Below are 17,856 nucleotides of genomic sequence, written 5' to 3' on the forward strand. Positions count from 1 at the left end.
CCATTATGCCAAAATCAACTATCTAAAATGCTCATTAGATAGCATTTGAAAACTCATTTATCTCGTGCTCCAATAATCTTAATGCGATACTAAATTCATTTTTTTCTAAAATTCTCTTCCGAAAACCATGACTCGCAAATTTAAGTTTTTGGGAAGGTTTTTAAAATATATAATCTCTATATATAGTTATGTACATTTATAAATGAAGATCCTTTTGAATACTCAAAGTCGGAGTAAAATCGAGTTTTAAACCGAGAAGTGAAAATTTACGAAATAAGTTCAAAAAGGAAGAGAAATGCAATCTCATGCATAAAAAAAATCAAATCATAAGACATGAACGTGCTAAGTTCAATAATCTGTAAACTGATCATGAATGTACAACGAGCAATGTAAACGTGTCATATTTCAAAAAAAATCTATTAAGTCTCCAAATGATGAATGTACATCATCAAAGGGGTTTTTAACACATTTTCTAAATCTGAAACATTGAAATAAAATATCAAATTCTTAAGAAAATCTGCATTTAATGGCATGCAAGACAAAATTCATACCCCAACTTTAATATAATATTAGAAATCGTCAAATCTCAAGAAACATAACTAGGAAGATAGAGGATTCATCAAACAATAGCAAAATACGAGATTTTTGACAAACTTTGAAATCATTCATTATACAAAATCAGAAAATAATGTCAAAGAAAAATGAAAAGTTAAGAATTTTAAAAAGATTGAAAACTCAAAACAAACCCTATCTCTTGCTCTTGAATTTCACATGCAATTCTCCCAATCCAAAAGCTAAACAAGAAGGAAACATTAACAAAGAGTTTAGAGCCTGGATTTGAAGGCATACAACCGATTTTTAGAAATTGGAACATAGAACTTAGAGCTGTAAGTTTGGGCCGAGATAAACGGTTTAGCCCGAGGCCTGTCACTGTTGGCCTGGGCCCGGCCCGGTCTGACCCTAAATTTTTTGGGCTTAGGGCTGGGTTGGGCCGACCTTCCCAGCCTGGCCCAAAAATAATATTTCTATAGTTTTTTTTAAAAAAAATACCTTATACAATTCCGGGTCAGTCCTAAATTTGTTGGGCTTAGGACTAGGCTGGGCCGATTATATCTTTTTAGGGCTGGCCCGACCATGCCAAAAATTTCCCTTTGTGCGCAGGGTCTTGGCAGGGTCCAGGCGAGCGGTCTAAACTTATACCTCTAATAGAACCCTACCTTAATCTTCTTAGAATCTCAAAAAAAAAATCCATCTCCAATCTTCAAATTGACTTTAAAAATGAGCTGCCCATAAAAATTGGAGCAAAAGCCCTCATACTTAGAAGCTTGGATTGCATCTCTCATGGAGGAGAGAGAGAACCAAGAGACAGAGGGAGTGATAGATAATGAGATAGAGAGAGAAGGAAAGAAGGAGATCACGTGAGAGAGTGAGAGGGAAAAAGAGGGAGATAACATGAAAAAGAGAGAGTGAAGGAAGGAAAGAAAGAAAAAGAAAAGGAAAACAGACTTAGGCTTTTTTTGTGAAAATTAGACAATAAGGACCCGTTTAGTTCGTTGATTCAAGTTTTTAATTCAAGTTGAGATGTGACTTAATGTGAGAGTTTTTTACTGTAGTAAAAAAGCTAGATGTGACTGTTTCTGAGAGCTTTTTACTGTAGTAAAACTTGAATCGGCGAAATGAACGAGGCCTTAGACTTTAAAGTTCAACTCAAATAAGAATAGGGAGAAAGAGGGAAATAGGCCAAGACTTGAGATGAATTAAAATTAATAGGTCAATAGTTTACATAAGTTAATAAATAGGCCAAATTACTGTTTTCGTCCATAGTCTGGTTATGAATCATAACTTGACAAGTTATTATCCATAATTGTCCATAACTTGTCTGACTATGAACCATAACTTGACAAGTTTATTCATAACTTATCTGATTATGAACCATAACTTGAAAAGTTATAGGTTATTAATTTCTATAACTAAAAATTAGCCTATATACTTTCTTAAGCTTTTTATATTGGCCTCTTTTCTACTATTTCCCATAAGAATATAAAATGGCCCAATTGTTTTATGTTCCGGAGAATTAGTTACTGACACGTAAAATTGATCGAGAGACTGAAACGTCAATTTAAAAATATTTATTTTTTAAAATGCGAAAAATTCATAAAGAAATAATCATAACTGAAAATAAATTGTTAATTTTTAAATTAATTAACACTAACAACCGAATTAAATTAATTAATCTCAAGTAATTTAACCAACTGTTACAGGTACTTGTTGTTATCCCATGTTGAATTCGCTTACAATCGTTCCAGAAGCCAAACTATTGATTGCAGCCCATTTGAAGTTGTCTACGCAAAGAATCTTGCAAGTCCTCTCGATTTCCCTTAACTCTTCATAATTTAAAATAAGTCTGTGTTTGCTACGCATATAGTTCATAATAGTATTGGGGCTAATATGTTCTTCTCCACTCTCCTTGCATTTTTCCCTCACACACCCACACTCATTAACAATAATACTGGTAGCTTGACTGTGATCTCCCCGCACAACAACTAATGGACAAGTTTTTATATAAAAATAAAAATAAAAATATTTTCAATCTCAGACATAAATTATTTTTGAAAATGCGTTTAGTAGTTTTATCAAGAGATTATTTTCAGTATAAAAAAATCTATTAATGTCTCTCTCTCTCTCTTTGTGCTCGAGAGAGGAGAAAATGGAAACACAAAATGAAAAACGACTAAAAGTTATTTTTCATTTTTCTCATATTTTTCACTAAATTAAAAAATTATTTTCATTTTTATTTTTTGTCTTTATTTATGCCAAACGTCTTTTTTCTCCCGTTTTTATTTTATTTTTCTCAAAAAACATGAAAAACAAAAACAAAACCAACTTTCAAACATAGCGATAATCTTTCACATATTGCCTAATAACCCACACCTCGGTATGACAAAACCTTAAGGCCGACATGCCATTTGATACCATCAACCTTACACGCAATAGTAAGCCCCTCACCATAGCATTTAGTAGTTTTGTATTCAAAAATCTTCTTGATGGCTAGTAGTTGCAAACTTTCTGGACATTCGCCTTGCTAAAAAAAATGCCCTTCTTTTATATCATCAAGTTATAATGGGCCATCACCATAAAAATGTTGCATAGTGCGCGAAAGAAGATTCAACATAAGAAGAACTAGTTTGATCAACCTGTTTTGATTATTATCCTTACATATTAGCCTCTTGTATATAACTTTTTATATACATTATTTAAGGTTACATAAGTAATCGATGAATTTTTAATGATATTCATAAAATATTTAATAATACATGCACATAAGGCAATGAAAAAACTATTTTATTAATTAAATAATAAATATATGTTTACACCTCATGCTTTAAAGACACTATTCCTAACGCCATCTTGCCTTAGACTATCAGTTGAGCACGAATGTCAACTGTAAGGATTTTTCATATACAGGATAAGTTTAGGATTCTCGCAAATAATTTCATGACATGCATTTAACCTTTCTTATAAATCTAAAATAGGGCAAGATTTCTTACTTACTTGTGGATGAAACCGAATCAGAAGTGCAGTATAGATGGGATAAAGGAAACTTCTCTGATACCATATCTATAACGATCCCCTAAAAGACATTTACAGTTATTCATAAAACTTCACGAAATATATCAATTTTTTTCTAAACATATTCTTCACCAAAAAATCGTAAGCATAATTAAACTTGTTTAAAATTATATAATCTCAAAAGAAAGAGAAATCCAGCACTCAATCAAAATCATAGAAATCCATAAAACATGATAGTAACGTATAAATTATAAAATCAACTCTTAAATAAATTCGAGAGTCCGTTTGATACCTAGATTTGTTCCCTGATTCGAATCATAATTCGTGATTCGCTATAATATTTTCTCTCATAAAAAATACACTTAAATCAAAAATAATTCTAATCACATGGTTTGAATCTATGAACTAAACATCACATTTCTTCAACGGAAGATAAACATGCGCGTAATATCCAATCTTCCACGACCTCGCCCGTCACACATCGTCTAGTTCCATCCACTTACCCTTCTCTTTACCCTTATATGCAAGTGGAACTTAAAAACATTAGGCGGTGCTCAATAAGCACAACATTTTTCTCACATAAAACATTTTGTAAAAATACCAATGCATGAATCAATTTCTTTTACTTTTTGAAAATAATTTTCTACTTATTTTCTTGTTTGAACCCGTAGCAAACGTACAAGAGCGCAACCTACGGTAAGAGTGAGATTACAAATGTGCTAAAAATCTTTTCGAGACGTTTAATTCATGCGTTTAAATCAGTACTTATTCATTAAGTCTCGTTCACTTCACAGATTTAAATTTTTAATTCGAGTTGAGATGTGGCATTTTTTTAGAGCTTTTCACTATAGTAAAAAAAGTTAGATGTGACATTTTTTGAGTGTTTTTTACTGTAGAAACTTAAAACTGAAAATTCAAATCAGTGAAATGAACGAGGCCTTTATTTAAGAAAAAAAAATTTAAAATTTAAATTTTTTATGAGATAAAAAATATTATAGCAAAATCAGGATTCTACAAGAATCAAATGGGACCTTCTGGTTTAAATCCCTACCATATTTATTTATTTTTTTAGAAGGCAATAAAATTAAGAGGTTTTTTTCCCCTAAATTTTCCAAAGTCTACTTAGGTTGCTAGAGGGGTGTGACGAGAATTAGGGAAAAAAACAAGCGATAATCCAAATCCACAAGTAAGTTTCGAGGGTTTTGGCGCACCGCGCACGCTCTGCTATTGTTGCCGCTTCTCTTCTTCTTTATTCCGACGCGCCTCTCATAGTCATATAGTCATGGGAAGCACTTTCGCAGAGAAGACGGAAGACGAGATCCGCAAAGAGATCGATGAACTCCAACGCCAGCAACGCGAGGTCTGATTCTCATCTCTCGACCTCTGTCTTTTGCTTTCCTACATCGATTTTCCAGTCTCCCCTTTTCTTTTCTCTTTCGTTCTGATTTTCTCGGGAAATTTTGCAGATTACCGAACGGCTTCGAGACCCTCGGGGGCTTCGCAGGGGACGAGTACCGGCCGCTGGTCCTCGCAACTTCGCCGCCAATGGTGCTCGTCAGCGAGGTTTCACTCGACCCGTAAGAATACTTCCTCTTTTTTTTTTTCTTTTTTTCTTTTCTTACTGTTTTTTAAGTTCTCATGTGAGTTTTCTTTTTCTTGGTTGTTGATTTCAGGCTGATAGACCTGAGGCAGAAGATCAGCCACCCGCGAAACGGCGACTTTCATCGGCCGTTGTTAAGGTAAAGTAAAAGCCTTTTATTCTGGTTTTTCATTCTGCTCCTGAACCCATTTTATGGAAATGATTTCCCTTGGTAGAAGAAAGAAGCATTTTTAGATTTCTTTTTTTTTTTTTTTTCTGGTTTACCCAATTGATAAGGGGAAAAGAATTCTGGCTTTTTGAATAGTTGAAATTGAATGACTGCAATTTTGGAATTAGGTGGAAGATGGAGAGAGCACTGAAGATGCCCACGAAACAAATGATGTGAATAAGGACGATTCGGACAAGGAAGCAACTCCTAGGAGTTTGCAGCAGACTGGTTGGTCTAGGAGAGATGAAAATCAAAGAGCTACGAAGATGGTGAAGATCACTTGTCTTGTCTTCTTTAGGAGATTTTGTTTCTGGGGTTTTGTCTAAATTTATTATTTTAATTTCGATATATCAGGATTCCGATATCCCGAGCAATGAGCATGTTCCAAGGGTATTGCCTAAGGATGAAGATCCAAGCTTGGTTAATAGGAACAGAAGAATGCTAGGGCAGCTTCTGGGGACTTTGGAGGTATGTATTAATCGGTTACTGCAGTGGCTAACAGCACAGAACCTGGACAAAGTTATTTCGTTGTCAGAGTTTTGATTCCTGTATGTAGTTCAAAATTAGAAAACATTAACTGGTGATTAAATTTAATTGTTGATTCATGCATAGCCCAATGATGATTATTCTCTTTATGGTTATGTATATGTTGAACATTTCATTGGATGGATGGTATTGAAGTCATCAGAAAAGGCCCACATGAAACCAAAGTGAATAGTGGCTGCACGTTTTGAAGAATGGAATTTTATTATTTGCTACAAATATTAGTGAATGGAGTTAACGAGGAACTGTGAAATAACTATTCAATTGTTCTAGAGATTCTGTGTCTTCTTAGGATTCCACTGTTAGCAATTAAATTTCAATTTTAATTGGAGGATCAGTATATAACATACCGTGCACATCTAATCATTTTGAGGTAACTGCTGTATTTTTTATGATGTCAATGGAAATGCTTTTCAATTTAACTATTAATCCATGGACGTTTCACTTGGTAAATGGATTGTTCTTTATTTATCCAAAGAGTTTGTCATCTTACATAGCACTTAGCTTTTACCAGTTACTCGTCTAGGCATTTCTTTGGTTATGTACAATAAAATGTACTTATATGTAGTTAGGATAGTATTTAATTACTGTCCAATAAAGCATCAATGCTTATTCTAATACGTTTATTATTGGCATGCTTGATGCTTCCAAGTAATGAGTCTAATGACGTGCACTTCGAAGTATGCGAAACCCAATGATGCGTGCACGTAGATGGTTCCTCCAGACTCGTTAAAAACCATATCTGATTAAAATTGGGAGATATAAATTAGGCGTAGTCTCCATTTCAATAGGCTTCCAATACAGAATACGTATGCAAGGAGGAATAAATGGGGTGGTGGTTATTTGTTCTATCTTTGTGTGTGTGTGTGTGTCCGTGTTTTGCGCTGATATGTTGAATCTATCGGTTGGTTCTGATAGGCAATTAGGAGTTGGTTGGCAAAGTCGGTTATTCACATATAGTTATTCGTTGTTTATATGGACATTGTGCAGAGAGCTAGTTGGGAAATTTGGGTTGTTTCGGTGGTCAGGGTTTTACTGAGTGAGAGGAAATCCTCTAGGGGAGTTGTATTCTTTCAGTTTCTAAAAGAACATTTCTTGATGAAATACAATTCTTTATTTGTTATCTCTGGTTCCTATCACATTTAAGGTTTGATGCAGACAAAAGCTTATATGTTTATCCAATTGTCTCGAAAATGACCTATGTTCTGGGTAATTGGTCTTTCTTCATGCTGGGTGGGCTCAAATGTAATTTGAAATTGAGCAATGAGTAATTCTTGGAGTTTCGTCATTCTATCATTTTTGAAACATTAAGTTCAGCAGATGTTATGTTGAGGCTTTTTTTTAAATGGTTGGTTTGACTCAAAACGTACGTGCTTGTGTTTTTACATACAAAACTTCTGCCCACAACTAGATTTGTCTGGACAATTTGTGTAATTTTATGGGCTCATATACTTTTCTTTGTCTTGTGCAGAAATTCAGGAAAGAAGATATGCAACTTTCAGGAACTGAGGCATTCATGCGAAGGTCAAATTCTTTACAAAGAGTAAGTAGATATTTGTAACTCGTGGGTAACCTTCTCAATGTCTAATATGAAAATGGAATGTGTGAGTAAGACAAATCAACCAAGGGATGTTATTGACACTAATTTTGAAACTCACAAAGTGATATTCCTTTTCATCAACCAATGATTGTACCATATACTAAGGATACACCCTGACAATTACCTTTCCATTGTGAACAGCATACCTCTAGATCTTTCCTTTTTTCTTTTGATAAGAAACAAAAGTTCGTTAATGAATCACCTCTAGATCTTTCCTTAAAAAAAGAAAAAAAAGAGAAAATATGTTACTAAGATGTAAGGGCTAGTGATAATTCACCTTCATTTCCTTATTTGATAAGTATACATAATTAAGCAGTCATTGTGCATTTTGGTTGGCTGTCCTTTAAATTTCTTTGATATTTTTCGCAACCCACTGAATGGGTGCAAACACACAATCACTTAGTTAGAAACGTAGGTTATTGTGTGCTTTTTTGAAGTATACATGTTTGAGTATAGTCTATTGATACATTTTTGTCTTGTTATCTCTGTAAATGTTTCGTCTCCATGAGTTAGAACTATATTTTCATGTCATAGGTATTCTTTTCTATGTTAGGGACCAATATCTGATGTATTAGGATTGTGATACTGACATATACGTCGGTCAAACTTCGCTCGTGCTTATTAGTTTATTAATATACTGTGTTTTGCCTTTTTTTTTTCTCTGTCCAATTGATAGGCTGAACAAAGAGCACGAGAAGAAAGTGAAAGACTTAGGCAGCAAGAGCGGGAAAAGATTGCGGAAAAGCGGAGGAGAGATCTGGTTTGTTTCAAATCATGTTTTTCTCTGCTGGAGCGCTTTGCTTTCTTTCCCTTCAGAAAGTTAATTGTACTAACCGTTAATGTAAATGCGTCTGCCAATGTTGTGTCAGACTCTGCGAGCACGTGTTTCGGCCAAGACGGAAGAGAAGAAGTTGGAATTGCTGTTTCTTCAGTGGAGTGAGCACCACAGGAAACTTTGCAATTTTATAAGGTAGGAAATCTCCATCAATGATTTTTTTTTTTTGGTGCCAGTTACTTTATGCATCCATTCTTTTTCTGCTCGCAACTGTCTTTGATAATTGTTGGCTCCAACGTAGATCACCATTTTGTACTCCCTCTTCTTTGCAGGTTATTTTTATTTTTGGCCCAAAAGTGTCCATATTCACATTTTATTCAGACGAAGATAAGTTTCTACTCATGTGCATATAGTGTTAAAGCAACTTGATGAATGGAAGTTCCTTCCTTGTAGCATGGTTTTAGGAAGTTCTTGTTTGTTATCATATTTGGCTCACTTCTATTTTATGGGGATATTTCTTTTCAGAACTAAGACAGAGCCTCCGATCTATTATTTGCCTAAGAAGCCATTGGAGGAGGATGCAACTGCGGTTGAGCAGCGAAAAGAACAGGTTAGTTTACCCACACTTTCCGTTAAGTATTGGGTCAATTGTTGTGACATTCTGGGAAATAGGCAATTTTTTAGAGGGTCAACTTTTCATAAGTTGCAGTAGCTGCATATAATTTCTAAATGAGCCTAATGAAATTTACCTGCAAAGCTGTGTAATCCTCAATTTGTTAAAAACATTCCGTGATCCAAAGTTGCAAGGTTAATTCTGTAGTTGTGATCTTGATCTGCAATTTTTCTTCGTACATTTAGGATTTATTTGTTGATTTATTTTTCATTGAAATTTACATCAGGCGTTTGAAGAATGGAAGGCTGCCAGGAGAGAGGAACTGACGGAGTATCAGAAGCAGATTGAGGAACAATATCTTGCTAATGTGGAGAAGGACTTGGAGAGATGGCAAAATGCAAGGAATAGGAAAGCAAATAATGACATGTCAAACTTGCAGGAAACTATGGACAAGGAATTAGACACCCATAGGCTTGAGCATGGCCCCAAGAGAACGAAGATTCCGAGCGGAAGCAACAACGAAGAGGAAGATGATGTCGAGGATATCAATGTAGGGGAGGATGACATGATGGATGATGTTCTTGATGTTGATGATAACAGTAGGAGGGACGACGAGACAACTAGGGCAGATATGGCCGATAATGCCAGCCCAAATGCTGAGAAAACTGACTAGTGGGGTCGAAGCCTTCATATGGCATCTGTTATAAAAGCGAGTCTGGTTAGAATTTTTGGTATGTCTGCAGCTCATGCATGCCTTCCTGGTAGGCAGTTTTTCCTCATTGTTTCAATATTTACCCACCTTTTCTCTTGTTGGGTTTGATTTAGGATGGCGTTTTTCTCATTTGAGATCTCTTGGCTCATTTTGCTTATGTAGGAAAGAGAATAGTTGTTTTATAGGTTGACTTTGTGCAGTTTGTATGGGCATATTTTATTTATTATATTTATCTGTGTTTTTCATTTTATTTAGAACTTCGTAGTGAGTTGTTGTTTGATAAGGCCAAATTTTCAGCTTCACTTTGGGCAGCTTCGGATAAAGAATTTAAAGGCTTTCCTTTCACGTTAATTATTTTAAATTGGGGAGATGTTCTTGATCATTGATCTTTGAGTTGTAGTTTTTGTTGTTTTTCGCTCTTTGTTGCGAGGACTCCTTGTCCTCTTCCTTTGTATTGATTTCCTTTTCAATTTAAAGCTTTTCTTATTTTTAAAAAAAAAAAAAAGTTTTTTTTCCTTTTTTTTTTTTTTTTTAAAAAAAAAAAAAGTTATCGGTAGAAAGTTCCTTTTCCTTTTCAATTTAAAGTTTTTTTTTTTTTTAAAAAAAAAAAAAAAAAAAAAAAAAAAAAAAAAAAAAAAGGAAAAGAAACTTTTTTTTTTTTTTTGCCTTTCCTTGTTTGGGGACGTGATAGAAAAGAAATTAGTGATTAAGCCGCTATTTGGACGTTTCTTTAGATATTTCTTTTTTTTTGTCCCATTTATTTCGCTGATTCGAGTTTAGAATTCGAGTTTTGTTACAGTAAAAAGCTCTCAGAAACAGTCACATCTATTTTTTTTGCTACAGTAAAAAGCTCACATAAAATCACATCTCAACTCGAATTACAAACTCGAATCAGCGAAATGAACGGTCACGGTGATTGTATTTTGCTTAAAAATTACATGTGCTTTGATGGAAATGTTTGTGTGAGAAATGTTTGTATTACTCTTTCTTCACTTTTTTTTGTCACTTTTGCATTTATTGTTTGAGATATAAATTATATATATATATATATATATATATATTCTCTTACATGATTTTTTAGCTGCAGCATGTTGGGTAGGGAAGTCTTGATGAGGGGTTTGACAATACTTTTAAGCATCGTTCACTTCACGGATTCGAGTTTTCAATTTGAATTGAGATGTGACATTTTCTGAGAATTTTTCACTGTAGTAGAAAAAGTTAGATGTGACATTTTATGAGAGTTTTTTCCTGTAGAAACTTAAAATTAAAAATTTGAATGGGTGAAATGAACGAGACCTTAGTTTATTTTTCTTATATGATGTTCTAGCTCTAATAATGTTGTAAATATATAAGGGGACAAGATATTTAGGTTTAAATATTTAAGTTAATGGCCTCGTCGGGATTTAGGGGCAGGGTTGAGCCAACTCTCTTCCCGTTAGGGTTAGGCCGGACGGTGAAAATAACGAGTTGGTCCGGGCTCTGGGAAACTCAAACTTTCACCTCTAATATACGGAAAATTGTAGTAAATAGCATATTTTTTAAAACTAAATTAAGTAAATAATGAAAAAATATTTTTACTAACTGTAAATGAACCATTTACGCAATAAATAATATATTTACCATGTAAAATGTTAATTATTTCAAATAGTTTTAAAACCTGTTATTTACTTAATTTAATTTCATAAATTTGTTATTTACTAAATTCTCCCTAATACAATTTAACAAATTTAATCTAATAAACATGAAAACACCAGAACTCTTTTTTTTTTTTATGGGGCTTTCATGCGGCAAACATTCCTCTTACCTTTTTTTTTTCTCTTTTTTACTTTTTTGTCTTTATTTTTCATTTTTAAAATTTTTTGTAAAATGTTTTTTTACATTTTTTTGTTTTTTAAAAATATATTTTTCTCACTATACTCTTATTAAAGTAAATTTTTTTTTTGCATGTTTTCTTATCTTATTTTTTATCAATGGTTAAAATAATTTTCTTCAAATGTGTTTCTACTTAATTGTTTTGCATGTAATTCCCATCATCTCAAAGTTTGTTTTACACCTATTCCTTTTTAAAATAGGTTTTTAGCACATTTGCCCCTTAAACTTGTCATAATTTAGCAAATTCTCCCCAAACTTTTAATTTTGACAAGTTGCCCCCTCAACTTGTAAAGTTATTGCAATATGCAACATTTTGATGACGATTGTGTTAAATTAACGTAAAAAAGCACATTAAGCCAAAAATTCCAACATTCCAATTCAAATGTAGAGGTGTAAGTTTGGGCTGCCCGGCCCGAACTCGACGGCTCGAAGAGAAATTTCAGGGCGGCCCGACCCGACTAGGAATTTTATAAGGTATTTAAAAAAACTTCAAAAATATGTTTGGGCCGGCCTGGCCCTAAAGAAGAGAAGGTCGGCCCAACCTAGCCTTAAGCTCAAAAAATTTAGGGTTGAGCCGAGCCATGGTCAACAGTAGCGAGCCTCGGGCCGGTTCATTTTGTCTGGCCCAAACTTGCAGCGCTATTCAAATGTAACAGACATCTTTCAATATCTCAACTTTTAATCCCTTAAATTTGTAGGGGGTAATGTGCTAAACCACAACAAGTTTAGGGAGCAATTGTGCCAAAAACCCTTTAAAATGAATTCAAAAATCCTTAAATAATTATATAGATGAATTTCTCATTATTTGGTAATAAAAAAAACTCCTCATGTGCCTCTAACACAGTTGTGTGGAACATGTTAAAAAGCTAATATATATATATATATATATATATAAGGATAAAATTTTGTAAATTATACATATACTAAAGGAGAGTCTGCGGTGTTACTATTCACTGTATAGTATTATGAATAGTGAAGTTCTTTTTTAACCTCCTCAATGTATATTTACCGTTTTGCCCTTTGGTGTTTGTTTACCGCACATGTTTTTAGCTGGCATTTTCGTCTATTTCTTGCGGAATTTTTTTTTTTAGGAAAAAAATTTATGTGCTGGGGGACAAGTGAGACTTTCCCCTTTACAAATAAGGTTAGATCTGTATTAGGAAGATTGTATTATGTTGCTTCTCTTATTCTTTTCCATCGCCTAGAGTTTTATCCTCTTTCTTCTGAAAGCTCCTTCTTTATGTGTTTCTTCTTTCATTATTTTCCTCTATTTCTGCTCTATCTTATGTGCACAAATATGATTTTTTTCTCTTTTAAAAAAAAAAAAATTTTCTTCTTCTTTCTTTTGCTCTTAAGCGAACGTTTTTTTGCGAGCCCATTTGTTTTTTCACCGAGTCTTCTGTTTGTTTCCTTTTTTTCTTTTGTCTTTTTGGGTGCTGATGGTTTATTCTCTGGTCCTTCCATGTTTGTTTACCACGCATGTTTTTCGCTGGTATTGACGTCTATTTGTAGCAGAAATATTTTTAAAAAAAAAATATTTTCCCTTTACAAATATGGTTAGATCTATATTAGAAAAATGTTGTGTTTTATTGCTTCTTTTTTTCGTTTCCATCGCCTAAAGTTTTATCCTCTTTCTTTTGAAAGCTCTTGCTTTCTGTGTTTCCTCTTTCATCATTTACTGATTTAGTTCTTATTTTCTTCTGTAATGATATTGTTTCTTTCTTAAATATGTTGTTTCATTTTCTATTCGTTGATTTTTTTTCCTTCACCGAATATTTGAGTTTTTTTCTTCTTTGACTTCATTTTTTTTAAAAAATATTACGTATTTAATTGAGTTAATTTTTTTTTATTATTTGTATACATTTATTTTTTCATTTCCTAAATTTTTTTTCCTTGATTTAGGTTTTCTTTTTTTGAAATATTTTATTTTAAGAGGGCTTCTTTTCTTTGGGGTTTTCCTTTAATCTTTTTTTAAGAATTTTCGTTCCTAAATTTTTTTCTACTTTGTGTAAAAATTTTTCCCTCATTTTTTATTTCTGATTTCTTATTATTATTTTTGTTGGATATGTTATCTTCAGTTTTCTTATGTATTAATGAGGTCGGTTTATATTGTTTTAGTATCTATATTAGTCTCTTGCTTTCTGTGTTCCCTCTTCCATTCTCTACTGATTTGATTCCTATTTTCTTCTGTAATTACATTGTTTCTTTCTTGGTTATGTTGTTTCATTTTTTGTTCATTCGTTTTGTTTTTCTCCGAATATTTGAGTTTTCTTTTCTCTTTGACTTCATTTTTAAAAAAGTAATACGTATTTAATTTTGAGTTAATTTTTTTTATTATTTGTAATTTTGTATACATTTATTTTTTCATTTCCTACAATTTTTTATTATTTGTATACATTTATTTTTTATTTTTTTCATTTCTTAACATTCCTATCTTGCAGTTAAAGAAGACAGTATGATGGATCCGATATGCGTTACTGTTTTATAATGTACATATATCTATATGTACATATAAATATATTTTGGCTTCTAATATTGCATGTGTATATACTTGTTAATATGTTTGTAATAATATAAAATCTTTTATGTAATACAACATTATATACCGCAGCAATACCGTAAAATCTTTTATGTGATACAATATTATATACCACAACAACGCACAGAATTCATGCTCGTTTCATCTGAATTAGGTCACCTTTATAAATATGGTCTTTAAATATTTAAACATAAATATCGTGTCTCCTTATTTATATTACATCTTCAAATTCAGCTCTTAAACTTTGAAAGTTAAGTTATTATATTTGAGGGTTAACATATGTTCTCGCCACAAATAAATTAGTTGAATGTAGTTGTTTAGAAACAAGAGAAGGGAAAAAAAATAATGTCAAGAATATACTCTAATTCAATTAGGTGTAAGAGTTACAAAATTGATGAATTTTTGAACTTCAGGTGTGTTTTATTCCATCCCATAGCACATTTTAAAATTTATGGACTGCATATGAAAAAATATTATACAGAAGATACAACATGTACGGTTTAAAGTTTAAGAATTAAAGGCATGTTTAATTTGCCTCTTTTAATAATGTGTTTACTTACACCTAATTGAATTACGGTACAGAAGATACAACATATCGGAAAGTAATGATTTTGTCTATTTTAATAATGTGTTTTACTTACTAAATAAGTAATAGAGATGTAGTGACCCCATACAATATAAAAAATGAGAAAAATGAAATGTTAATCTTTACATCATCTTCATATTGATTCTTTATCAAAATGAATGAAATCCTAATTTACTTATATGCCCTTAAAGAATTACTATGTAATCAATTATTATTTAATTATGTAAAATGACTAAAAAAAAAAATATTGATTAATTGTTATTTTTAATTTTAGTGAACACTAAAAGAGAATGAGATTGTTTCTCATTACCATTTAATAGTTAAATAAACACTTAAAAGAAAATCAATGATGTTTAACTATATTACTTAACTTTCTTTTTTCAATCTCATTATCTTTCTTATTACATTCCTTTAAGGTTTGATAAACGCACCCTAAGAATGTAGTTGATAAATCATATGTTTATTCAAAATAAAATAAAAATGGAAGATTCTCTTGTACGCCTAGTATACTGATAGGTTAAATTTTTTTAACTGTTAAATCTACATATTTTTTAATTTTTACGTGATTTTATATAAATCTGACAAAAAGAAAACATGACTTACCGATATATTAACGTATCGGAGAAGCTCCGCATAAAAATTTTAAACCCTCGATCGTAATGTTGTAAAATAAAAATAAAATAAAATAAAAAACACAAATAAAATCCAACCCTTCTTTTTCCACAATAATAACACGTGGCACAATCCTGGAGGTACAGTCTCCAACTATAAGGCGATTGTGACCAGAGTGTACATACAATTACGCTGTACACGCACACATAGCTTTTTTTTTTTTTTTCTTTCAGCATATACATTTCTTTTTCCTTTTCACTAAAATCTCCTTATATTCCCCTTTGCCTGTCCACTCCACTTTCCTTCTCTCTCTCTCTCTCTCTCTGACACCTCTGTCGCCGAACCTCTCTCTCTCTCTTCTCTCTCTCTCTCTACATTTCCCATTTCCCTCTCTCTCTCTCTCTCTCTCTCTACATTTCCCATTTCCCTTCATCCGAATTCCTTCAACACCAAGCAAAGCACTGTTAATCAGAAGAGGAGGAAACAGAGAGAGAAGAAGAGAGAAGAAGAGAGAAGAGGCCAGAAGAAAGAAAAATAAAAAGACGAAAATGACCTCTCGAGAGCAGAAAACCCGACCGCCACCGTCCCGACCGCCACCATCCCGACCGCCACCGTCTCAACCGTCAAACAACAACTACCAGCACTACTACCCAACGACGTCGTCTTCGTCCTCCGCCTCCTTCCGTGGCTGCTGCTGTTGCCTCTTCCTTCTCTTCTCCTTCCTCGCCCTCTTAGTCCTCGCCATCGTCCTCGTCATAATCCTCGCCGTTAAACCCAAAAAGCCCCAGTTCGATCTCCAACAAGTCGGCGTACAGTACATGGGCATCACCGCACCCAATCCCACCTCCGCAATGACCACAACCACCGACCCTAACCCGAATCCGACCACAACCGCCTCTCTTTCGCTCAACATTCGGATGCTCTTCACGGCGGTTAACCCTAACAAGGTGGGGATCAAGTACGGCGAGTCCAGGTTTTCTGTCATGTACCGAGGGATTCCGTTGGGGAAAGCTTCGGTGCCGGGGTTTTATCAGGAGGCCCACAGTGTGAGGCAGGTTGTGGCCACGATCGCCGTCGATCGGGTCAATCTTCTACAAGCGGACGCTGCTGATTTGATCAGAGATGCTTCGCTCAACGATAGGGTCGAGCTTAGGGTTCTCGGAGACGTTGGCGCCAAGATCCGCGTCTTGAACTTCGATTCCCCTGGGGTTCAGGTCAGCATTGCTCTTCTCTTCCTGATTTCTCTGTGGAAATTTAGCTTTATTGTGTTGTTTGGTTGCCGAGAAAATTGTTCCCTTTTCTCGTCTGGAAAAACAGTACTGAATTGCCTCAGTACCTGCGAAACCACCCCCACTAGCTTCAGTCCTTGTCTGCTTTTTTTTTTTTTCTTTTCTTGTCTCATTTCTTTTTTTTTTTTTTCCAACTTTTTCCTTTGAATTTTTTAATTTATTTTTGCTCTGCTAATTTTGCGCGGTGGATTAGATTAGACACACACTCAAGTCATAGTTGATGTTGCGTGTCTTATATTCCATTAGTATTTGCACTAGTGCCCTTGTATTTCTCTATATTTAACACATTGTGAATTTTTGAATTCTTCTGTTTTTTATTTTATTTTTATAATGATTGTTTTATTATGGCAATTTATTAGATAGTATATTCCATAGTTCCCTATTCTCGTTTTCTTTTTGTATTATTATTTTTTTTTTTGGCGAAGAAAAATTGCTTTCTTTTCACACGCACTTTGGAGGGTAAAAACGCACCAATAGCGTTACAGCTACATGGGACCAACTTTTTTTTGGGTTCTTTTTTTATCTTGTTGCAATGTTTTGACCACAATTGTGGGTTAAAACTGGCAATTGGTGTTTTTTTTTTCCCTTGATTCATATGGGCATTTTGTGTTGAAAGTTTGTGCCATTTTGTTATGTTTTAGCGTGGCTTGGTTATTCTGTTTGTGTGTGAAATGTGAACAGAATAAGGAAGAAGCAGAGTATGTTCCTAGATATTCGCATGGCAGTCTTTTTTTCCCTAATATTTCGATTTTTGTTTGTCCGTTTTTCCATCATAAGTGGTTCTGGTCGGTTTTTTGGATTCGGTTTTCGTTCAAAAAAGCTAAAAATGAAAATAACAAGGGAGGTTATCGGTTACGCTAGTATCGACACATTAAAAGTTTTTTATTTTTTAAATTTACGTATTTTTTAACTTTTGTTTAATTTTATTTAAATTTAACCGACAAAAAATCAAAAAATCAAAAAATGTTCATTCTCCAAATAATAATAAGTTAATAACAAAGAAAATAATAAAAAAATAAAAATAATTACTAATTAGGCCCCAAACAGGTCCCACCGAGAGTCGAACCCAGTTCGCTGGATTCAAAGTCCATAGTGCTAACCACTACACCATGGAACCTTTGCTCTCTCATCCCAACTTTTACTTCATTTGTTTCTCACTATTCTTTTTTTTTTATTGTTTATTTACTAATTATTTGGTAGTTTAGGGATGATCCATTACTGTTCAATGAACAGTATTGTCAACCAAAACGCACGCACGTTTCGGCCCTTTGAGTTTTTTTTTTTTTTTTTTTTTTTTTTTTTTTTTTTTTTTTTTTTTTTTTTTTTTTTTTTAAATT

General features: G+C 33.3%; 2 protein-coding genes and 1 non-coding gene across 3 annotated transcripts in view; 2 read left to right on the top strand and 1 right to left on the bottom strand.

Moving 5' to 3' along the window:
* Positions 1-4,680: 4,680 nt before the first annotated feature.
* LOC21406902 (pinin) lies at positions 4,681-9,871 on the top strand. The gene is made up of 10 exons (XM_024170399.1): positions 4,681-4,930; positions 5,037-5,147; positions 5,244-5,309; positions 5,507-5,647; positions 5,733-5,846; positions 7,393-7,464; positions 8,198-8,281; positions 8,391-8,491; positions 8,822-8,906; positions 9,196-9,871. Exons 1-10 carry the CDS (start codon positions 4,853-4,855, stop codon positions 9,580-9,582), a joined length of 1,239 nt encoding a protein of 412 aa, XP_024026167.1. The 5' UTR covers positions 4,681-4,852; the 3' UTR covers positions 9,583-9,871.
* Positions 9,872-15,588: 5,717 nt separating this feature from the next.
* Positions 15,589-17,856, top strand: part of LOC112092977 — a 4,254-nt gene continuing 1,986 nt past the window's right edge. The window contains exon 1 of the mRNA XM_024170413.1: positions 15,589-16,444. Within this exon, the coding sequence (XP_024026181.1) occupies positions 15,779-16,444 (666 nt within the window). The 5' untranslated portion in view covers positions 15,589-15,778. The remainder of the gene's footprint in view (positions 16,445-17,856) is intronic.
* On the bottom strand, positions 17,565-17,636 carry TRNAQ-UUG. The gene has a single exon. It is a non-coding gene; the product is annotated as a tRNA-Gln (tRNA).

This window comes from Morus notabilis, unplaced genomic scaffold (assembly GCF_000414095.1).
Source record: "Morus notabilis unplaced genomic scaffold, ASM41409v2 Scaffold165, whole genome shotgun sequence".
NCBI lineage: Eukaryota > Viridiplantae > Streptophyta > Magnoliopsida > Rosales > Moraceae > Morus > Morus notabilis.